General features: G+C 38.1%; 1 protein-coding gene across 2 annotated transcripts in view; it reads left to right on the top strand.

Annotated features, from left to right (window-relative positions):
- Positions 1–23,986, top strand: part of MCC (MCC regulator of WNT signaling pathway) — a 221,928-nt gene that overhangs the window by 16,787 nt on the left and 181,155 nt on the right. Inside the window, exons 2-3 of one of the 2 annotated variants that reach the window (XM_072860358.1) lie at positions 7,000–7,247; positions 22,890–23,101. In XM_072860358.1, coding sequence (XP_072716459.1) covers positions 7,000–7,247; positions 22,890–23,101 — 460 coding nt within the window. The remainder of the gene's footprint in view (positions 1–6,999; positions 7,248–22,889; positions 23,102–23,986) is intronic. The other variant, XM_072860359.1, reaches the window with a different exon arrangement.

The raw sequence follows: 23,986 nt of genomic DNA, 5'->3' as shown, positions 1-23,986 counted from the left end.
GGAAGCCGGAATGATGTGCAGGAAAGAGGACTAGAAAGAATTTCAGAGTAGAAAGCTACTTCTCATCTGGACAGAAGCTGATTGGCAGGGCAGAAAAGATTGGTGATTTGCAGGAAATCTTTGGTTGGCAGAAAGAAGTGAGGTACTTCGTGGAGGATTTTATTTGTCCTAGGTCTAAATCAAAGACTGGTGAAGAAATAGAGGCAAAAAGTATGTTTTTGGTTTTGGTTGCATCCCGCTTTCACGCACTGTCTCAACTAAGAGCAGCTTTAGAATTCTTCATGCAGCACATGTCTTCTAAATTTAGACTGTTGTTTCATTTGCTAGATCAAATCCCACATGGTGAAATTCCTGGGGGAGGGTGTGCTTAAGGTATGTGGAAGTCTTGGTCTTACTTGCTTGTCTTCAAGCTTCACGAAAGCAGTGACACCAGCTGAAACCTGCAGAGGCCATGTAGTTGAAGCCCAGATACAGAAGTCTGGAGAATGCTCAGCTGGAGGGAGAGACTTCTGTTAGCATTTTCTGTGACATGGCAGCCTTCACTCAGACCAGATTTCTCTTTTTCTCTTTTGCAAGGGCCCACAGCTTCTTAATGAGAAAGCAAAATCAGGGTACTTTAGGAAAGTACTCTTTTAGTATGAGTAGCAAATGTGAGTTGTTTGAGGAAAAAAACAATTCCGAGATCATTGCCAGGATTGTTTGCCTGCAGTTGGTCATAGAAAAGTCAAAGCCAGGGAACTGGTGTAATTCCATGATTTAATCAGTCAGGGGCTTGACTTGCTGTGAGAGTCAGAGCATTGCATGAGGCCCAGAAACGTAGCAGTCGGGTAAGTGACCGGCAGTGGATGCTCTGGAGATTGGTGGCTACACCAGGGAACTAAATTAAATATGCCCCTACCAAGGATAAAAGTGATCTAACTCTGGTGATTCCAGTATATATTTTATATCAGCAACTTCTTATTGCTTCATTTCCTGGGGATGCTACAGAGTGCTCCATTAGACAGGCATTTCCAGGTTAGTCCTTTATAAATTAATGTTTCAAATAGATCACTGTTTATCTACAGTATTGATCTAGAAGTGACTCACAACACAACTGCATGGAACAGGTTTTCTTAACGTTGTTTGTTTATTTACCCTACTTGCCTCTAGGGAACTTGGGTGCATCTTTAATTTTTACTTTTCTTCTTCAAAGGTATTTGTGCACCTAGACTGCACGTTGTATAAGCAAAGATTAAATGTTTTTAAATTCAATGCTTTTCCATAGCTGAAAATTTAAATAGTTTTAAGTAAATATATAATTGCTCTTGGTGTAATGTAGTGGCTGTAGAACCATCCTTACCAGACTTCCTTTATAAATTTGGTAGAACATAAGAGGGAAGAGAACAGGCAGATTACTCCACTGGTTCTGTTCAGGCTCAGAGCCAACCCCTTGCAGGTATTGTGCAGCGTGCATGTATGCTTACCTAGGTAGTTCCTCATGCTTACCAAGGCGATAATCAGAACAAGGTAAAAGTGAGTACAGCAGGGAGTATGGCTGTTCTAGGAAAGAAAATGACTGTGTTACTGATCCTGTTTTGCTAACAGAAGTTTCACTCACTTTAAGTTTGATCTTCCATTTATTAAAAAAAAAACAACCAACCAAACAAAAAACCCAAATAAAAAAATAACAACCCTTGAACACTTTTATGTTGTAATTTTTAAAGTATACATGTGTATGCTTGATTTATATGTTTAACTGCCCAATATTATTATAGCATGCAGTACGTATGACAGTATTTTTGCATTTAATTTCTCTTGGGGGAGAAAAATCTACATGTTTCAAATTTAAATCAAGTCATAAGTTAGGTTCATTTTTTATTAGAGAAATCTAACAAAAATCTAAGTAGTTTTAAACTGTGTTAGTAGGAAATAAGAAGATGGAATGTGTGACAGTTGTTGAAAGATTGGTGTGGTAGGTGGATGGCTAAATAATTAGAACAGATTGCGACAGAATAACCTGATGATTTTGTGTTAAAAGAACAGTTTCTTGTGATGGCAGGAGTTCAGCTTTACAGCTTCCTTGGCTTGGTTTGTGATGTTTTCAAAATTTAGGTTTCGTTGACCTGATACGTAACATGTCTTTAAAACCTCTTACATGTTTGTTTGGTTTTTTTTTTTGAGTATGTTTTTCCAATGAAAGTGAAATTGATTCAAGGTTAAATTAAAATATTCTATTTAAGCAAATTATTTTTTTCTCCTAGTGTTGGGCTTCTTAATCTAAAAATATTCCTGATTATGTATTTTGGAGAAAGGTTTTAATATTATGTAGCAAGCTTGCTGAATCCAAAATATCTTTCTCATTTGTGGAATGAAAAAAGGTTTAGGGCCTGTATTCTTGCACTGATGTCAGTTAATATGTATTTTTATCTGGGGTTTTTTACATGTTTGTGATGTAGTCTGTTGAGACTGTTAATAGAATGTGATACTATGGAAAGTCCAGGTTGGTTTATTTTTTTTATGTGAACTATTACAGTTTCGATTTTGTTGTGCTTTGTGTTTTGGTTTCTTTGTTGTCTGAAGAGCTAAACTTTAACCACAAATTAAATAATAAAGCTGACTGTCTAGGTTCTGATTTCCAGTTGTGTACCTTGGGCAAAACTCAGGAGAGTTACTGAAGAGAAAGTGGGGCACAAAAAGTGAAATTAAGCCTTACCAAGACTAAAAACAGTATAAATATTTTAAAATATTACAGATTACGGTATTCATAAACATAACTAGTCCTGTAACTCTTATCCACTCTAATCCTGTGGTTTTTTAAAAACTCTGTTTATTCTTTGTCCTCTAGTTGTTTTTTTTTTTCCAGTGCTCACCAGCTTAAGGTGAGCAAGACTGTAAGACAGTGTTTAATAAAACAGTTCTGTAACAAGGTGGCAGGTGTTCATAAGTTGCATGTTAGCTAGTACTTTCAGAGCATCCGAGTAGCTTTAAATGCCCAACCCTTTGGGCTCTGAAAAATTCCTACCTTTGAATATGGGTAAGAATTCATTTGAAATATGTTTAGATGGGTTGAGTGGGTTCTCTATGCTAGAGACTTCGTGTTCCCAACTGTCTCCTGTGTGTCTGTTGCCGTAAAAATGGATCCAAATTTTGTAATAGTCAGTTAACTCCCACGGAACAGAGAACATTTAGGTTTAAGAGCACATGTACTGGAATTATCTACATCTCTCTGCCAAAGATAAGCTTTCATCTGTATTGAACCGGTGTCTCAGGAGAGACTTTTATAGTCATCTTGATTTTAAAAGTTGAGTCAAAATAGGTGGCTGAATTATTTTATAAATAGAGTTGTTTTCATTAAAAAAAGAGGATTCTTTGGGTTTGTTATTAAGCAGTAGGGCCATACCTGCAGCAGAACCCTCTGGTGTCATAATCACTGGTTGTGGAATTTTATGTTCCCAAGTATTTTATTTTTCTTACATTTCAGAATGCTTTTGAGACAATTTTCTTTTAAAGTGACTAGAAGTTCCGATTAGTTGTGCTTCTCAACTTGTAGATTTTTACATGGAGAAGGTCCTGCAGATCTACATGGGAATGTTTGTAGAATTCGAAGTGAAAATATTCTTCTTTACTTAAAAATAGAAATCCTTTTGATAATGGTGGTAGATGGAGATTAGGGAAACTTGTAATTTCAGATTGCATGATGCACTCCAAGTAAATGAAATCTATTTTCAGTAGTGCTTGTAGTCCTCAGTTACTCAAGTAGTCTCCAATTTATTGTTTTTTGTAATTCATTACATCTTTTCTCGCGCTTCTATAGGTTGCTTCAGGTGATGTCCTCGGGCCGTAGGTGCTACAAGTGATATTCAGTTCATATTTGCACAACAGGAGAGACAGCTTAGGACCTTTTGGCTGTCGGGAACCAGATATGGATTTGGAGATGTCCTTGGTGGGCTGTAGTGAGATGGAGGCTTACAGTTGTCACGGGCAGGGCTGCGCAAGGTGTCCTGCCAGTGCCACGGCCTCCCCCCGCCCCAGTGTGGCAAGGTGGCCCTTCTCGGGCTAGGGCAGCAGCCCCTGGCAGGATCGCTCTACACTGCTTTCCCGAGACTTATTTCAAAATTGGCACTCCTCTGGGGAGTCCCTCAATCTGTGGTGCTGTACCTGATCTGTTACGAGGGAGCAAACACATAGCACCGAGTGCACAATGGTTCCTTTGTCAATGGCTGTTCATGGGTTTGTTGCTGTAGTTGAAGTGATGCCTAAAGCAGTTGCTGTCAGTCTCACCACGTCACTACTGCCGTTAAAGGTAATTCAGATTTAGCTGTTGGCACCTGAATTCAGGCTAGCTCCGCTTTAAATTGTTAATGTAGACATAGCTTAATTGTATCTGTCATTCCCCTTGTGAAAATTTGAATGCTTTGTCACCCGTATTTTCCTTTGCAACACTCTTGTGAGGTTGGTTTGTATTGTTGTCTTAATTTTTAAAAACAGGAACTGAGCCATCCTAAGATTATTTATTTATTTATTCATTGACCAGATTCAAAGCTAAGAGCAAAAGTCTGACCAAAATTTTAACTGCAGGTATCAATCACTTATATCTGGCCTATGTAATGTAATTTAATTCTCTTGTAATGAAGTTATTTCTTGTCATAAGTGGAGATTTTATTTTATTTATTTATGTTCTGCTAAAATATATGGTCATGATGCAATTATTATTATTACACTCTCCAGTTCTACTGTAAACATTTCTGCCAAGAAGTCTGTTGGGGCAACTCTGGAATTGCTGCGTGGAGCAGACTTAAAAAGCTCCACCTGATATACAACTTTTTTTCTGTAGAATAGATGGACCTTGATTGTGATATTAAATTACTTTAGTGAAACTGTTCATGCAAGAACTTTGGATATTTTACTGTATCGTGTTTTCATAGAAGCCTCCTGATTGATGTTCAGATATTAGTCATGAAATAATAATACTACTAAATATGCTAATAATTCACATAGTACCAATATTATTACCCATTTCCTTTACCTTCCTCCTAAAGAGAAGTTTTGTACAACATAGAAGTAAGCAACACTTAAAAGAAGCCATGACATATTCATACCATTTGCGGTGTGAGTCAATGTGGTAGTATTATGCAATCCAACTCAAGAAGTATTTAAGAAAACAATGGCAGGAAAGAAATAGTGAAATGTGAGAGTGGCAAAGTAGTGGTAGTTTTTTTAACTTTTGAAATCAGAGAGAATGGAGCACAAGAAGATTTTGATAGTGTAGAGCAGCTGTTGCTTCAGATCTGACTGAATGGGGTTACCCACATCTTATTTAGAATGTGATTAGTTGTCATTTGACAAATATGTATCTGCCTTCCTTCAGTTGCTGGAGAAGTTTCAAGATTTTTGTTTTCTTCTCTCTACCCATGACTCTTCCTCTCTAAAGTGAAATAGAGCTAGGTGGGAGAGGAACAGGAAGAAAAGAGGATGAAAGAAGGTCTTTTGGCTCTCCCTTTTTTTGGTGTCTGAGTCTCTCTGAGTAGCAGCAGAATGAGGCAGGCCTGCGTCTATCAACTTTCTCTCCTACTGTTTATGAAAACTATGAGCATCTGGAAAGGAGCAGAGGTGCTTTCTCTGTAAGCTCAGGAAGATTATTTGGTCTGGGTTTACAGTTGCAAAGTTGGGTTTGCCTAGAAAGAGCAGTGGGTTTTTTAGTGGTTTACATTTTGAAAAAAGACGGTATGACAATATCTTCAAAAAACCCTCCCTTTTCTGACAGGTTGATTTAGTCTCTTATGCAGCAAATGACTGAGGAATTTCACTCAGCTGCACATCCACCACTGTTGGAGAATATTAGTTGTTTGTCCAATAGGCCACTTACATTCATATCCAATTCACATTCATTACCTTCTTTCCTGTTGTTGCCTGAATGAAGTTGTTAATGGTTATTCACCTTTCTTTACTTAGTTATCAACTTCTGATTAATGTGTTTGGTGGTTTTTTTCTTTTTACCAACTGCTACTGTTGAGAATTCTTTCAAAATACTTAATCTTACCTCGGTTTTAAAAAACAAAAAAGAGTCGTGGGGAATAAACCCCTCAGAATATTTTCTCCTGAGACTAGTGTTGTACCCCAAATTAAGCCTAAGGTATGTTCTTGAGGTTCTTGTCTTCACACAAAATAGAGAACGGCATTGGTCATAGTGTTGCTGAATTTTTTGCCTGGATAATATGTTTAGGGTTATTTGCATGCATCTCTCCTAAGAGCACATTGTATAACTTTGTGAATGTATTGTATGCTGTAAATATCTTCTATGTTGATTTAGTTGCAGCTGTCTTTTGGCCAGTTGCAGTCGGTGCCAGAGTATTTTTCATAGTACTGCCCTCCTTCCCCTTCTCTGAGTTTCATTAAACAGTTGGACCAAGCAAGCTGCTTAAGAGGGTTTTGTAGTCAGAATGTTTGCAGACAGGCTTGAAGCCAGTTAATGGAAATAGTATTTCTCTTTTTCTGCTCTTTTCTTTGTCTTTCATATATTTTTCCTCTTTAGCTTACTGCTGTTTAGTAGCAAAAGAAATTTCCTTGGCCTGTCCTGAGTAAAATGGAAATTTAAGTAGCCATTGATCCAGTCAGAAGATAATTATTTAAATTCTTATTATGTCACCTTTTCAGAAGATACTGTGAAGATCAACAGCAGGATTCAGCTCTCCCTTGTGTCTGACTCTGCTAGTAGAAGTGTTAATAACAGCATGAAAAGAGGTTAACACAAAGAAAGATGTTCCCTTCTTTTCCATAGTCTTTCTGTGTTGTAATTTCTTGCCAACTCCATAGTTCCTTTGTTGGATTGACAAAAACAATAGTTGGCTTATTGGTTTTAAATGTCTGTGCATTAATGCATTTCCAAATTAGACAGAGTTAGTATTCCTTTTCTTCTTAACTAAATTGTTGTGTTTTTTTCTTCTCCGTTCCCACTTCTCCAATCTTTCTTCCACTTTCATCCCTCCCCTGCCCCCATTTTCCCTCTAAAAATATCCTTAGGAATGACTTGCTGATGGTGTGCCGCCAGCTGAATATGGAGGAGTCTGTCGCGGAGATCATGCACCAGCTGGGAGCAGATGAAAATGGAAAAATTTCCTTCCAGGATTTTAGTCAGTGCCGCATGGAACTGGTACGAGAAATCAGGAAGGAGGAAGTGGAGCTTTCTGTGATATCGGCTGACTCTTGTAAAAAGAAAAAGTTAAGGGATAGGATAGCTTCCTGGCCAACTAGCAGCAATAACAGTTTAGGTAGGTATGACTTTTAAATGTCGTGTTGGTGTAATTTAACAAAAGATAAACTCTGGGGGTTTTGTTGCCAATTTTACTGGCATCAGGATTTCTCCTAAAGGGCTTTGTGAATATGCTGTGGCATAATTTCATCATATATTAGAGTGCTGTTATAACTGGTGCAGTCTGGTCATCGGTACATATGTGTGCAGAACATCCTTTTCTAAAAACCCTAGTTGCGCAAGACAACGATCATTCTTGAAAGGACAAGAGCTGCAGAGCTCAGCTGGTAACTGAAGATCCAGTGAGCTCTTTGTTGTCTGTAAAGCCTAGACAGGTAGGTAGGTAGAAATATTAAAAATGAGGAGAGAAATATTACGTCTTTCAGATGTAATATACTGTAGGAATGTGAATGTTTCTTGGATGCTTTAAAAATCATTCCACTTAGTTGGGGATCTGAGTGCTGGAAGTGCCTTGTGATTTAGAGAATACAAAAATTCTCCTTTCCTTTTGCCCTCCCTCCACCCGGGGGGGGGGGGGGGGGAAGAAAAGAAAAAAGAAAAAAAAAAAAAAAAAGCTTGCCATGCCATTTTCAGGAGCATGGGAACGTAGAAAGGATTGTATGTGTCATTGAGTCCAGTCCTTGATAGCACTGTGATCAATTGGCATTAGAACAGAAATGTTAACACCTACAAAATGGTTCCTTTCATCCTGTAACAGATGAAAAGAGACAAGATGACACAGCTTCTGTGGTCCAAAATCCCAAGATGCAAGGTACTGTGGAAAAAGCTGGGGATGTTGTCAGTGTTCTAGCTCCCTATAGCAGCTGCATACTAGCTGAACATGACTGCTGGCCCATGATCTAGAACTGACCTACATCCATGCTTCAGAAGAAGGCCATCAACCTCTGATTGTATTTAGTTAGAGCTGTGTCCACTCAACCTTTTGCTTAGACTACATGAGGCTAGATTTTTTTTTTTAATACTTTTTTAATGAGATATCCTCCATTTGTCATGCCAGTAGTCTTTCTTTCCATGTGTTCCTACATTAAGTTAGAATATTTTTTTACATTCAGGCATACCTCATACGTTTTCCCGGAGAGTTTGCTTATCTGTGTTCTGATTCCTCATATAACTGACCTGTTGTCAGAGTCCAGTACTCTCTGACCAGGTTCTTTTAGATGTTCCACGTGTGGAGGGTGTCATGTTTAACATCAGATTTACTTATTTGAACATAGTTGATGTTACATGGGTTTTCTGATTTAGCAGAGTGATACAAAACATACTGAAAACATGATACAAATATGTTACACATAGCAGAATACAGCAATTGCAATACACATTTCAATTGCAATACTAACATGATTCCTGTTACGAGGCTCTCTAATATGCTCACCATCATGACACTGAGTATCCCCAGTCTCGCTGGGAAGACATGCGTGGGTTAAAGCCAGGTCAAGCCCATTGTTCTCTTTTAAATTCTTTTGTTGGTTGTTTATGTTTTTATAGTCTTTATGTTGGCCTGAGCCATGTATACACCTCCCCCATGTTGGCCTGCCTAACTCAGGGCGACATTCCTACTCTTTTAATGAACTCAGGGAGAAACACACCACCAGTTGATTCACTCAGCTGTTGATAGCTGTTTATCTAAAGCAAAGACCAGCCTCGGGTCCCCTTGGTGTTGAGATCAAGTCAGCTTCTTTGCAACAGCTGTATTCAGCAAAACCCTGCATTATTCCCTGCGCATCATGGGCACATCGCCCTGGTCCATCTCCTCTGTGCCTTCTTCCATGGTAGGGGTTTACTGGGCAGTGCACCTGTGTCTATTTTTTCAGTAGTCAGTATCCCAGAATGTAAAACTGGGCATGTGTTGGTTTTGGGGTTTGTGTTGGTGTTTGGGGTTTTTTTTGTTTTGGTTTGGTTTTTTTTGTGGGGGGTGGGTTTAGCATGTTTTTCTGTCGTCTAGTAACTCTGCACATGTTTTTGGCTGGTCATCTCAGGCATTCAAATTTTCCTTGTTTGCTTTGTATCCTTGGTGAATTCCATATCTTTTTAGATTGACTGCACTTCTCCCTCACCATCCCATCATCTCATGCTCATTGGTTTTTCTTTTTGGCTTCTCAGCATAGCAAATCTGTTTCATAGCTCTGTTTGTTCTCCATCTCATCTCTTTTACTGTCTTCATAGTCATATTTTGTCATAGACATATTTTGTTTTTGTTAACATCTCCTCTATTTATCCTTCTTCCATATATATTCTTGAATTGCAAGATGATTAATTCTGTAGTTTCTATGCCCATTTCTCCATCACTGTCTATACTGAATCTTCATAATCCTTGGGTTCAATTGCATTTCCAGCCCATGAATCTCTTCCAGGAGCTGTATCAGACAACACTTCAAAATCAAGATCGTGCCTAATATCTTTTTTTCTTGGATTAAGGATGGTGTGTGTTCCCTAGCTCATGTAATTATCTTCTGCCTCTGTTGGCTGTTTTTTCAATGCTGCCACTGTTGTATTTTCCTGCAAAACAGAAAACTTCTTGTGTCCTCAGACTGCTTTGTAAAGTTTCCCTGTTTGCTGACCAGATTTCTGGCAACTTGGGTTTTAAAATCTTATTTCTTAGACAAACCAGCCTAATAATTATGGTTTCTAATAATCAAGAGTAAAAGATAGGTAGGTCCTAAGCTTTACCGGAGAAAGATCTGCATTACAGTCTCAAAATGTATCCCACAAAGAAATCTTACTAATTCCTGCCAAAAAATAGTCATAGATGAACATTCAAATTTGTTAATGTATACAATTCAATCTCTACTCTTTTTTCCTATTTTCCAATTTCTGTTAGTTGTACAAGTGTAATTTAATGCATTTTTAAAGTTGGTGAGTGAAATAATATTTCTTTTCATAATTTTTTTTTTCAAAAGTTGAGTTAAGTCCAGAAGACCTTTGAATTTCCTGCCTTGGTATATTTTGCTCTGTGCTGATGAAGCCTGACTATTTTACTGTACTGTGTGTTTAAACCTGTAGCGAATTCATGGGTTTTGTACTTGTGCTGCCTTGACTCTTGCAGATCCTGTAAGAGTTTTTAATAATTAGAGAACATATGGAGATGCTCCCCCATGTAAACAAAAAACAGAATGGGAGGAAATAATAATAGTGAGCGTTTAGAATGCAACTGTTTTTATTTGGTTGTAAAAGAAAACCATTGTGGCAGCCCTGTTCAAGATGTTCTACAGATGTTTTTTTTAAAGAGGCAAGGAAACACCACTGTAATGTATTTCTGTGATATAAACACTGCACAGAGTATGAACATAATGAGAGCTGAGGAATTATATGTGCAGTCAAGCTTAAATTATGATCTGCATATGCTTCCATGGCTTTCATGTCTTTGAGGGTGCACGTATATACTCATTAGTGATCAAAGAGTCAATTGGGGGGGGGATACATCATCATGTGCAAATTCAAGCATATAAACTCGGCGGATGTTCTTTTTTTTGTGTGTCTTTCTTTTTTGGTCAAGGAACACTGTTTTTAATAAACATTATTTTCAAAAATAGTTTACAGGGCTTTTTTCAAGACTGATTTCTACATAATGTGTCAGCTGCTGATAATCATTGAAAGCTGTTATGTATCCAGGTGGGATGCATAAATTACAAAATTTCAGAATTCATTTGTCTGCCACTGGGTAGTAGGGGTCCTGGTGATCTGAAGCGAAGGAATCTAGCCTCTGTCATGGATGTTTTTACACTGCGAGTTTGTATGTAATTATGCAGAGATTACCAGTGAGACAGCATTTTGTGCAGGCTTTTCTTGTAGCTGTTCACAGTTTTTTAACAAAGAGTGCAAAAACATATGCATATATCTAAATAAAAGATTCTTTGCTACCTATAATTTTTGCATTTCGTTACACAGAAAATAACTGGCACAAAAGGTCCTAAGAAATACTCACATCTAAATGACTATTGAACTTCGTCTCACCCATCATTTTTTATCATTGATAAGGTTATTCTAATAATTTTGCTCAACGTTGCCCAACAAATGTTTCTACTTCTGTGTTTCCAAGTGGGGTGCAGACGTAAGGAAACTGGTTGACTGTTTTAGTCAAGGTCCAGGACTCAGGTTTATTAATACCCAGTCATATATGTGCTCAGTAAGCCAAACCTGCATCCATATCTACCATCTTGACAATCAAATAGATGTATAGATTTAAAAGTTTAATCTTTTATTGAAATGCATGAAAAAGGTAATTTTTCAAGTTATTAGAGTGATGCTTTTTGCTGCTTGGATATTCACAACTCAAGGCTATTATAATGTATTGTAGTTCTTAGTCTACACTATTAATGTCAATGGGAGCTTTTACAATAATTTGCAAGCAATAACCAGTAATTCTTCTATAAATGAAATGGAATGTGAACTCTGTTAATATTATTCTATGTTTAGAATCTAATAAAAATTAATAAAATAACTTTTGAAAGTGTTGCTGGAGTCTTGCAATGACCATATGCTACCTGACTCTAATGTCCTACTAATCATTTCAGTAGGACACACAGGAAGAATGTCAGTTACTGATCAGATCTGTGGGTCCTATTTCCAGTTATGGAGACTGAAAGCTATGATGGGTACAATAAATCTGTGTGAATCATCTAGTGAGTGATAGAAGTGGATTGCTTGGCGAATGAGAGCCTGTAATACAGCAGAACTACACCTATTATGATTTATGGCAGGAAGTTGCCTGAACAGTTGTGGCTTCTGCCAGGTTTTTCCGTGTTATATATTTTTATATGTCTTATGTAAAAGCTAGAATTAGAATTATTTATATTATATGTTGTATAGATTTGTCTAGCTCTTTACAGGTAATTAGCAAATTGCCATTTTTTTCCTATGATAAAGAATAGTCTATTTCTAGTACCCGTTGTTTTTGAGCATGAACAAAAACTGGTGCTGTTTATTAGTAAATTATTTCTTTAGACAGGTGAATGGTTTCCTGTCTCACTGAAAGCTGCATGTACTTACTGATCTGATTTCATATTCTAGATAAATAGTCATGAATGCCAGAGTCCATAAGCAATCTTTGGCTGTCGTTAGTAGTTAGTAATTCATTCATAGCTGACTCCCCTGTTCTTTTTACTGAAAATAAGTCAGTTGAAAATTTGATATGATAATTAATTTACATTGTGGATCAAGCATGAGAATTAATCAAAGGAATGGTAGAAATTCAGCCTCGAATTAAGCTTATGGGTAAACATGAGAGGCAGGCCATTTGGGGCTGAAAAATCATTACTTTTGCTTTGCATTAATTCCATGCTTGATCTTACTGCAAATAAATTGCTTTCAAGAAACTGATGTAGTGATTACATTTAATTATGCTATATTTAATTAAAAACTAGAGAGCTCATATAGACTCAAAGGTGTGCTGCAGATTTTCTTGAGATTTATGAGAAAGGTTTCACCTTAGATTTGTTTGACTGGAAAAGCTGTGAATATCTGGTAGGCCAAATTTAACTACATACGAACTTACATTAACTGTAAGTGGTTCAGTTTATTACTTTTAAATATTCTTTTGATGCTGCTATCTTTGTGCAAAGCAGCAGAATAAAGGTTATTTATTTATTTATTTATTTTTAAGAAATGTAGAGTGCTAAGTTCTATGAGCTGCAGAACAAATGAACCTGGATTTCCAAGGGATTTGTAACTGACAGCTGACTAATCTTATATACACTGCAGTGTATAGTTATATACTATAACATATACTATATGTTAAACATGGCGAATCTGTAAAGGATGGAAGTCATCCCTGCCAAATGGGTTCTCTGGTGTCTGATAGGGCAATAGACTTGGTTGAAGCTTTCTTACGGTTTGAATATTTGTAAAATGTAAGAACAGCTAATCTGCATTAGACCAGAGGTTATTCTGAAACAGTATCCTGTCTCTTAGAGTAGTGAAAAGCAAATGCTTAGAGAAGATAATAGGAATTTGGTGAGCATGTAATGATGCTTCCCTATTAAATGTCAGTTGAGGGACTTTGAACTAGAGATAGTTGCACTTGTTCACGTATGCATTGCCTTTCTCCCTCTGTAATACTGTCTTACAGAACTGAGTCCTTGAACCCATGCTGGTCTTTAGCATTTGCCATGTCCTGCAGCCAGGAGTAGCACAGCTTACCCTTTTGTTTTATGAGGAACAAACTCTTTTTGCTTTGCTTCAGTTTCCTGACCTCCTCCTTCTGTGTGTGTTTGTGTTTTTTACATATCCCCCCCCCCCGTGTTTCTAATTAAGGTTGAGCGTTGCATCACATTACATTATTTTTCTCAGCAGGAGCACTAACAGAGTCTGTCATCTCTGTGCCTTCCGTAGAACTTGCAGGAATTTAGTATATTTGAGACTTCGACACTACTATTAAATGTCTTTGAAATTACCAAATAGCTTGAAAAATTGGAGGGAAGGGGGAAGACAGACAGACCAGTGGGCAGAACATGCCTACGGGGGAACGCAGGAAGCTGCCCTTCTCCATAGCTACTGCTACCGACGGTCACTAGAATGGCTGGCCCAGACACAAGCCTGTAGCTAGAGCTGGAGCCTGGTCCTTGGCCTTTTTAGCATCACACAGCTCTACAGAGCACCACAGCTCTGGCTTGTTCCAGAGCAATGTTACTGCATAGCCAATGCTGGCCATGCTTCTTGGTCAACTCCAGTGGCAAGACATGGAGCTGTGACTTGCCATATGGAGTGTGGAACTGGATTACAGCATCACTTCATCACTTTTGTCCCAGTTTATGCTTTCTACACGAACTGTGGTAAGCTTGAGAAACCAAAAGGGTGCAGCTGGGATTTTCATAGAGGCCATGCTCCATTTGGCTTGGGGATGAGCACTGTGATACATCCCACTCTCTAGCTTTTGTAAAACAAGGGTTGGCTCTCAGCACATTTCTGCTTACCCTCTCCTGACGTACATGCTGACATGCTCTTCACCCTGTCCACTCCTGATGTTGCCAGTGTAGATCTAACATATCACGGTTCATAAAACAGCAAGCAACAAAATGACAATGACAGACAACAACCTCAGGGTGTTTTGTTTGTTTGCTTTGGTACACATGCATTGAAGTCAGATCCAAATTGACATTGTCTTGAGTGGAAGATAATCTGGGGGGCAAGCTGATTGTTCACATATGGAGAAAATTGCCATGTGAGAGAAAATAACTTTTTTCAAAAGTACAGTGCATACAGTACAAATAGTATACGTGGAAGGTGTGTTGAAACTTCATCTGGCCTCTGTATGATTTCAGGTGCCCTTTTTCCTATTACTAGATACACTCCTTTTTACTAGAGATTTTTAATGTCCAGGAAAAAACAGATTATTGTCCCTCTTACTGTAAACTTCAAATGAAATATTAGATTGAGTTCCTGAGTACAAGGCAGTTGTTAGTCATCCGTGTTCTGGCAAAATTTAGTTTGGCAATTAAACAACACTTGGGTTGTGGGAGACCTTAGTTTCTAGACTGTTGACAAGTCATTCCCATCATCCATTTCTTGTGTCTGAATAGAGGAAATGGTTGTCATGTCTCAATTAAAATCTTAAATAATTTCAGATTCAAGGGCAGATGTATGAAGCTGTCACTGATAGTGTGCTTTTTTTGTTTTCTATTTCATCATTTCCTCTATGGCCAATGGCAGTCTGCTAGCAAGTACTGAAACCACGATAGTTTACAGATATGCATTTCTACAGTAATTGAAATAAATTTGAAGAAGGTCATTTGACTGAAATTCCACAAATATTTGTTAATATGCATGGCTTGGGCTACTGGTTTAATAAGCCCAGCTTCTTCATCCACAAAGCTGTGTTGCTTGACTGGGAAATTGTAGCGATAGAAACTTCTTCTTTCACTAGACATATCACTAAATGTTTTACTTTCTCAAGACTTTGTAAGGAATGAGTTACCTGATACAAACTTTGGTTGCCTATGTTATGGTTTTGTTCTTGGCAAGCTCATTCTTTTGCCTGCCCTAATTTTCATGTGGGCATTCAGTTTCTTTCTTTCTTAAGATTTTAGGTAGTTTTTATACTTGGTAAAAATCTGCTTAGAAACATATGTCATGGAGGGTAAAAAAATTAAAACCCCAAAGCCTAAAGAGATGCTAGCATTACTTCAGTAAGTGAGAGTGCTGGTTAAGTTTCAAACTGTTCTAATTTCTCTAAAGGTGCATTTAAGTATTTCCCAGATTTACTCTATAGTTATACCCTATAGTGAGTCTGGCAGCACAAAATTCCAGAATTCCTGAATTCTCAGTGTACCAATATTGAGGATGCTTCAGTGAACCTGAAATACAATTGAGGTTTTGTGATGATTTGAATAAACATACCAGTAGAAAGTGAAAATGTTGTAACTGTAGTTCAGGGACACAGGGGAGACAGAGTGTGAGCTGACTGCACTTGGTGTACATCCTACACTTACGATATGCACCTAAAACTGTGCATGAGCCTTCAGCGGGCATTGAGAAACATAACTGGAGAAGATTTATTTTACTGAGTTGTGTCTACAAGAGAATTATTGTCTATTTTGAGTATTAGCTCTGCATTTCTCAAAGGTAAATAATTCTATTCTTTCAGTCAAATCTTGACTTCTCTTTCCATTTGTTCTTTGTCATATTTTCATGCTAAAAGCGTTATGCTCTGTTGTTTGTTACTGATGAGTATTTTTGTGCTCTCTCTAATACTATCAAGCATGTGCATTGTATTGTATGTTCCTAGTATTGGTAAATATAAATATAATGGCATATAAAATGTTGTTCATACTCTTTCAAAATATACTTGCTTCTCTTGGCATAATAACAAAGTGTTCTGGAGCTTTTTTGTTCTTCGAGGGGTTTAGAAAACACTAAATCTGAACAAAAATTATCAAAGGTGTCCGATGCATTTTTCTGAGAAGTCCAAGGCTTTTCTTTTTTAGAGCAAAAAGATTGATTTGGTTCAATTTTCCTCTTAGATCTAATTTCATGAAACAGATTTCTCCCATGGAGTAAGTTGCCTTAGTTAGTCAGGGTGGGGTATAGCTGTGGCTTCCTTCCCACAGAGCTTGGAAAAGCTTAGGATTCTCCCAATCCTAAGGAGAAAAGGACTGAAATAACATAGCCTAACACAGTGTCTTCTGTGCAGTGTTAATCAAACCAGATAAGGGTATGGTGGGAGGAACAAGACCTGGATAGTGATCCCACAGACCCTTGTCTTAGAGATTCCTCATTTCCCGTAACTGCTTCTCCCATAGCAAATTATTTCCTTCTAGGTCACTGGAGAAGAGTTGCAAAGAATTCTGATGAGAACTTTCTCTAGGACTGAATGCTGAGTTGAGAATGCATTTAAAAATTATGCCTCTGCAGACTTTTTTTTCCAAAAAAAGAAAAGCTGTTTTATTCTGAATCTCCTAGAACTTGTAATGGATGTTTAGCAGATGGCTTTCTGTATTTTTAAACAAACATTCTCACCCACCTGTGGATGTGCGGATCAGTCATTATCATCACTCTGTTGCCATGCTATCATTCATACTGTTTTATCATCTGATGCAAAATAATAAATAGGTTTTAAAGTGTGTTTCCTGTTAAATAGGAAAGAGTTACTCTAGCTGACAGGCTTCGGACGTGTACCATGGGTAACCATGGACAGTGAAGATGGAGCCTTTGGTCTTTGAATCCTGTATGGGAGTAATTTACTGACTTGCATAGAGCCTTCTGCGGTTATCTTGTGGTTTTAAGTAGGTTTTAAGTAGGTTCCATTCCAGACATAAACAGTTCTACCAGAAGGTTTTGTGAACAAAAAAGCTATCCCCACTTCCTCATTAGTTTCCTATAACTCTTCTGGGAAAAATATCACAGACAGCAGGATGCAAGAGAAAACACTTGTTTTCTAATGTCTTATGGAGAACATTAATGTTACAGAGACACATGATGTTATGTACAAAACAATGGAAATAGTTTCAGTAAGCTCCAAATATGACTTTATAATTTTCACTTCTCTAGTCAGGTTGGCTTAGTATAAAGTTGATCCCTCTTTGGAGCATAACTTCTTTTCTGTTGTTTTGATTTACTGTACTTCATATGTTGCTTGAGCAGTCGGAGCTCTCTTCAACTTCTAAATTTTCTTTAAAGTCCATTTGGCCCTTGTAATTTTTGCATCAGCTCATGGGAGTTGAATATCTGAATGTCCAACGACTTATTCTCCGTTCCTCTTGGTTTCCTGCCCAACCCCCCATTTTTTATAGCTAGGCCTGCTTCTTGACATCCTATTCACCTGACTACTAAGTGCAAAATGACCATTCTTTGTTAATTTTGTATGTTTTTCCCTTCATTCAATGGTGCTCTTAACACCAAAACCATTATTACGGAAGTCAGTAGGGAGCTTTGAAATGACTAGTGCTTTTCACAAATCTCCCTGTTGCCTTCATTGAATAATAGAATAAGTGCCCAAAATTCCCACTCTTTTTGATAGGTTTTCACATTTTAACTCTTGAATGAAAGATTAGCGAAAAAAAAAAGCTGAAAAATAGCCATTCTTCTAGTAGGATAATGCTTTTGGAATACAGAAGGATTCTGTCTTCAGTCAGTCAGAATCTGAATTTTGACTACTGAACAAAATGGAAACGGAAAAGAGAGGAACTGTCTGGCCCACCTTAAGAAACTGTAGTCACTGATTGCCTAGATCTATAACCTGTTTATGCCTATTGAGTGATCCAGTGTGTGTGAAATGAGATGACAGAATCGGATGGATCGTATCTGCAGGAATTGCTGTATACATGTAGTAAGGCATGAAGAAAATGTTTTAAAATAATTATGCAACTTCCAATTACAAAATCATGGCTGATTGAAATAGGTTTTGAGACCAGAGGCTAACATTGAACTGAGAGGACTTAACTCTCTGCCCACTCAGCAGTAAAATCACCATATTCTAGAATGAAATTTCTCCCAGAAGCTGCGAGCTGTGCCCAGTGCACATGTAAGTTATATACTGTGTTAAATGTCAGAATTCCTCAGATAAGTTTAAGTAACTAAATGTCACTGAAACCTCATGAAAAACAGTCATCAGACTTTGGATCTCTGCTGTTAAGACCCTCCTCATTGAGTGCGGTGTAGCTATGTGGCCCAGAGGCTGGTTGTGCGCACAGTGTCTTACATTGTCAGCTGTCTTCATGTTTGCCATTCATATGCCAGACTCATTTGAGAAGGGGATGCAGGGCTAATCTTACAGTACCTCACTTTTCCTGGTATCCCAGATCCTTTCAGCAGCTAATACACCTTCAGTGCCCTACCATCTTAGTGGGTTATCTTTCATGCTCTGTGAGCAAAGATGAAATCACATAATGCTTGGTCCATCAGCATAGCCTGATAAAATTAACCTTTACCAAAGCAAAAAGCCTGGCTGTATGGGTAGACTCGCAGTTATGGTAGGCACTTGCTTCTCTGTTGCAGAGTACAAAGCTTCTAGGCAGAGAAGTTAGTAGAGAAGATGAAATGCCATTTTCTTTCGGATCAGCATGATGGGATAACACCAGTACCAGAAAACAGACCTCTCTGCTGTTAGAGAGAGCTTCGCAGGTGATAAAGGAAGATTAAGCTAGCAAGAAGTCTCAGTGCAGATGGGCAAGGTATCCTATCATAGTGTATTTGTCAAGGGAATTGATTAAAGTTACTTTAAACAGCTTTGGTACAAGTCACCAACTGAAATTTTATCTGTGATTATGGAATCTTGTATGTGTATGTGTCATCAAACTAAACTGTCCTTTGTTTTTCTTAAATGTGATATCATATGTCAAAGTTTAAATAATTGTAAATTGTAAGGAAATAATTAAAAGCTGGGGCTAACTAAATTAACAGGAAAACCTGCAAAAGGCAAAATCTTTAAATAAATGTTTCAGACAAGATTTAGGTTGCCTTGCTTTGGTTGACCTGACTGCTGCTAATGGATCGAAATGCACTCAGATGCTCCACTCTTCTACTATACAATCGGCTAGAAACAAAAAGTTCCTGTTAGGTACTGAATGTTTGCTATAACATGAATTTCACCCAGAATTAATTACAGGTCAGGTCAGGCAAGTGCTAGTGGTACTAGGAAGGCAACTAAAAGAATACTTGTGTAGAAGCTTGTGTAGAATCAGAAGCTTTTATACTGCACTTTAGAGAAGTCTGATGTATCCATTCAGTCCAAAAAGGACTGATTTAACTGTCTTATTCTGGAATTGAAATGTTACTTATATAATTTGAAAACAATTACGTGCTTTTCTATTACTTGGCTGATACAAATATTGTGCAACTAATTTTTTTCTCTTTCTGCTTAGTAGTTGTAATACCATAAATTTTCTGGCATGCTTATTACCTGGGAATTTTCATGATAATAATTTTTTTTCATTTAATACATACATTACATGTTTTATATGATTGTAAGTGTAGAGCAGCAGGGAAAACAACTATGGGATGTGTGTAGTTCTGTAAAGACTAACTCTTAAACACAGATTTAGGAAGTATAGATTCCTAGTTATCGGGTCAGCTATCAGCTTTTGGTGTGCCATCATACCAAATGATCCCTTCTTTCTGATTACTGCTGTAATAGCAAGAGTTGTATGTTAATTACAGCAATGTGCAAGAGTTGTATGTTAATTCGTGACTGAATTTTCAGCTACAACTGAAGTCTCAGTTTTGACAACTCCAGAATTTCCCTGCAGAGCTGAGACTTGAAAGGTGCATGACGCAGAAGGACAGCATCTTAACAGCCAGAGTTTTAGAATCTGCTGGGAAAATAGTGAGCAAATTTAGAGATTAGGGTTAAGCCGAAAATAAAATGCTGGAAATGCCTTCCTTTGTAACAGTCATCTCTCCTTGCATTTTTAGGATGTATCTTTTAAATTAGGAGTACAAAGCTGAACTTTTAAGAAAACTTGGGTTAAAAATACGGTCACAATACAGTCATAAAAACCCCAATCTTCCCTGGAGTGTCTGATCCACCTCTGACTGACAGGTGACTTCTGAGCCAGCAGAGTGTTGTAAGTGCTTCCAATCTGGTAGCAGATGGTGCAATCTATGAAGGCCACTTGGGTCGTCAACAAAGCTACTGTTGTTAATTGAATGAATGTGAAAGCTCTTTTGGAGAACAATGTCATTTGAGTAACAGAAATTTAGTGCACATACTTTGTTGAAATATGTGCCATATTTAGCTCTGTAAAAATAGGAGTATCTATGTGATATAACCAGCTCTCTTAATTCTGTGGCTTTGCTTGTGCAGATGGAGTTGTTTCCCGTGTTCTTGTCAAGCCTGGGAGATGGCAGAACTCATCCCCAGCCTCCCTCAGCCTCCGGAGACATTTCTGCTGCTTCAGCTGAGGGAGCTGCTGCTTTTTTTGCTGTATGGCATACCGTAGCCACAAGAGGGCACAGGGACCTGACATTGTGTGTAGTCACAAGTCAGGGTACACTACACACAGTGTAAAATATTGCTGGTAGCTGTATCTTAGTTCAGGTGTGATGGAGCGCTTGCAGCATGTAGCTACAAGTACAGTGGTGCATGCTCTTGGTGTGAAAGTAATTGAATTAATCTTTAATTGTTACCTGTACCTGCGGTAATGAATCATGGTAGTTATATTAGTATAAAATGTAATTCTTTTTGGTTTTGTGTTATTTTCTACTTACATGTTTAAAGACTAGCATATTCTCATTACAGTAAAGCAGGGAGACCACCTCTGGGTTTCCTAAGTCAGTTTGTCACGCATAACAGCTCTACAGGGTGTCAGGGTGTTGACCTAAAGCTACAGATTAGTTGCTGTCTTGCTTCCCTTCTGGCTGGTTTTCTATTTGCACTTTTGCAGCTTCAACTTTCTTGGCAAGGGGGAGGCGTTCTCCTAATAGTTCATTATATAGTTTATTGTTTGTCCCTGGCATTGTACTGAATAAGTAATAACCACTGATTAGTAAATGTTCACTTAGAATGCTAATGCGTATTTGAGAGAGAACTAGCTCATAAAAAGGAAAAGCTTTCAAACTAATAGGATGGCATTACAGACAATTACTTGTGGTTTGATGATTGCATGGTGGATTTCAAGTTTTGCTCTAGTCTGTAGCTCTGGATTCTGTTCTGACTTTTCTCTTAACCTAGAATGTGTGCTTGGACAAGTCACTTAATTGTTTTTAATCTTCACTATGCTACATATGAAATTTTACAGTGCTGCCCAGGGTTATTAAATAATCTAGTGTCTACTGTGGAATGTTTTGCCATAGGAAATTATTGAGCCTAAAACATAACAAGATATTAAAAGGAGTGGGACAGTTGTATGGGAAGCAGAAGCACCTAGGGATAAAACAGTTACTGATAAAATAAGAAAATTTCATTAAATTTGTTTTAGGGTTTAAGCACGTCTCTGCCTGTAGGGTATTGGAAGGGTTGTACATGGAGAAACAGCAACCCTACAGCTTCATGATACAGAAACTTTCTCTGAAGCATTCATTGTTTGTCACTAGCCACATGATCATGTTCTTGCATTGATTTGTAATGAAATACCTTGTGATTGATGTGTCTCTGAAACTTGAACTGAAACAAGCAATCCTGAAATAATAAGAAAGGCAGTGCTAACACAGAAAGTGATGAACTATACAGCTAAAAGATTAACTTACTGTGTTGGTATTCAGTAAACAAAAAGAGGTGAATTAGGGTTTTCCTCTTTTGTTCTTTGATCAGTGCTCCTTTTCAATCTGACATAGTAACTGTCACTCATTCAGTGGTCCTTAGCTATTGTAAATTACACTGTTTTTACTCTATACTAAATAACATAGGCAAATGCTTTTATTTTTCCTTCTGGATCTTATAATTTAGTAAATGATCTGTGCATTGAAAATGTTATTACTTCTTTTTTTTCTGGCATTGTCAGCATGTGCAAGATGGGGAGTAATGGTGGTGGAACTGTTTGGTTTTTTTCTTTCTGGAAAGACAAGCAGGCTTATTCATGTGTCAACATTGTGCCCTGGCAGCCAAAAGGGCCAACCATGTCCTGGGGTGCATCAAGCACAGCATAGCCAGCCGGTTGAGGGAGGTGATTGTCCCACTCTACACTGCACTGGTGCGGCCCCACCTCGAGTACTGTGTGCACATTTGGGCACCTCAATATAAGAAGGACAGCAAACCATGGGAGTGTGTCCAGAGGAGGGTGACCAAGATGGTGAAAGGTCTCGAGGGCCAGACTTAGGATGAGCGGCTGAGGTCACTTGGCTTGTTCAGCCTGGAGAAGAGAAGGCTGAGGGTGACCTTGTCGCAGTCTACATCTTCCTCAAGGGGCACAGCGGAGAGGGAGGTGCTGATCTCCTCTCTCTGGTGACCAGCGATAAGACATGAGGAAATGGAATGAAGCTGTGTCAGGGGAAGTTCAGACTGGACGTTAGGAAAAGGTTCCTCACTGAGAGGGTGGTCAGTGGGAGGAACAGGGTCCCCAGGGAAGTGGTCACGGCACCAAGCCTGTCAGAGTTCAAGGAGCATCTGGACGATGCTCTTAGTCATATGGTTTAGTTTTAGGCAGTCCTGTAAGAAGCAGGGTGTTGGACTCGATGGTCCTTATGGGTCCCTTCCAACTTGTGCTAATCTACGACTCTACATGTTCTTTATACACAGTCCATACTAGAATGTTTTTCCATTTCTGCATTTTAGGTGCCTTATCAGGAGCCAGAGAAAGCTGGGAGTATGATTCAGGAGCAAGAGACCTTCAGAGTCCAGACCTCCAGGGTCATTTTGCACTACAAAAGGTGTTGGAGTATGGTGGAAGCAATGTGACTCAACAGGCTGCTCTGCAAAGACTTCTAGCTCAGGCCTCAAATTTTAGCAACTCTCTTGGAGGAAGCTACTTAGAACTTGCCAACACTGTAAGTACATTATGCCTCTGCTTTTAAGTTTTGTAGAAATTTTTTCCTGTTTTTTTCCAAAGAAGCATATTAATTCCAGCCTTAGAGCCTTTGAGCCTTCATGGAAACAATGCCACGCTGCTGTTGCCTTTCACTTACCAGAAAACCAATGTGATTTTAGCAGGTGGTAGCTGTATAGTATTTCCAAAGCTTGTATAACTGAGTTTCATCAAAAAGGGTAGGAGTCTGTGAGGAGTCAAACTGAAGTGCTTAATTTATACAATTTAACAGAAGAAGAGTTGTGTCTGAAAACTTCCTACCAATTAATTTTTTTAAGTATGGTGTCAGATTGTTCAGAAGTGTTGTGCAGAAAAATTATTCCCATGTTATTTCATTACTGCCCACTAAATTGTTTGATAATTGTTTTAAATCCTTGGTGTGCTAGCACTGTGCTTTTTTATTTCTATAGGCAAGAACTATTCTCCATTGTAAAAAAACACGTAACTGGTGAAGGAACAGGGCATTATTTTTTGCTTCCCCATGACTGTATTGGGATCAAGTTTGTGTTTTAATTCTAAGCCAGGCGTGTTATAAAAGATCACCCATTTTGTAGCATGTTTCTGATTTATGTTGCACAGGAGTTTGAGTGGAGAAGTAAAAGATGCTCAAATGAAAATGAAAAGTTTCTCATTTTGAAAATGACTGTTTCTTGGCATGCTTGACTTTGATGAAATAGACTCCTAGTTCATAGTATCATAGGATAATTCAAACTGTAAGAGAACCTCAGGAGGTCATCTAGCCCAACATCCTTCTCAAGACTTAATGTCTAATGGAATTGATTGCTGGCAACAGAGGAAAATCAACTTCTTTAAGCTGCGTTATTTTAAAAGAACATGATGAAAAATA

This window comes from Ciconia boyciana, chromosome 4 (assembly GCF_034638445.1).
Source record: "Ciconia boyciana chromosome 4, ASM3463844v1, whole genome shotgun sequence".
Taxonomy (NCBI): domain Eukaryota; kingdom Metazoa; phylum Chordata; class Aves; order Ciconiiformes; family Ciconiidae; genus Ciconia; species Ciconia boyciana.
This window is presented reverse-complemented; position numbering and strand designations above follow the sequence as displayed.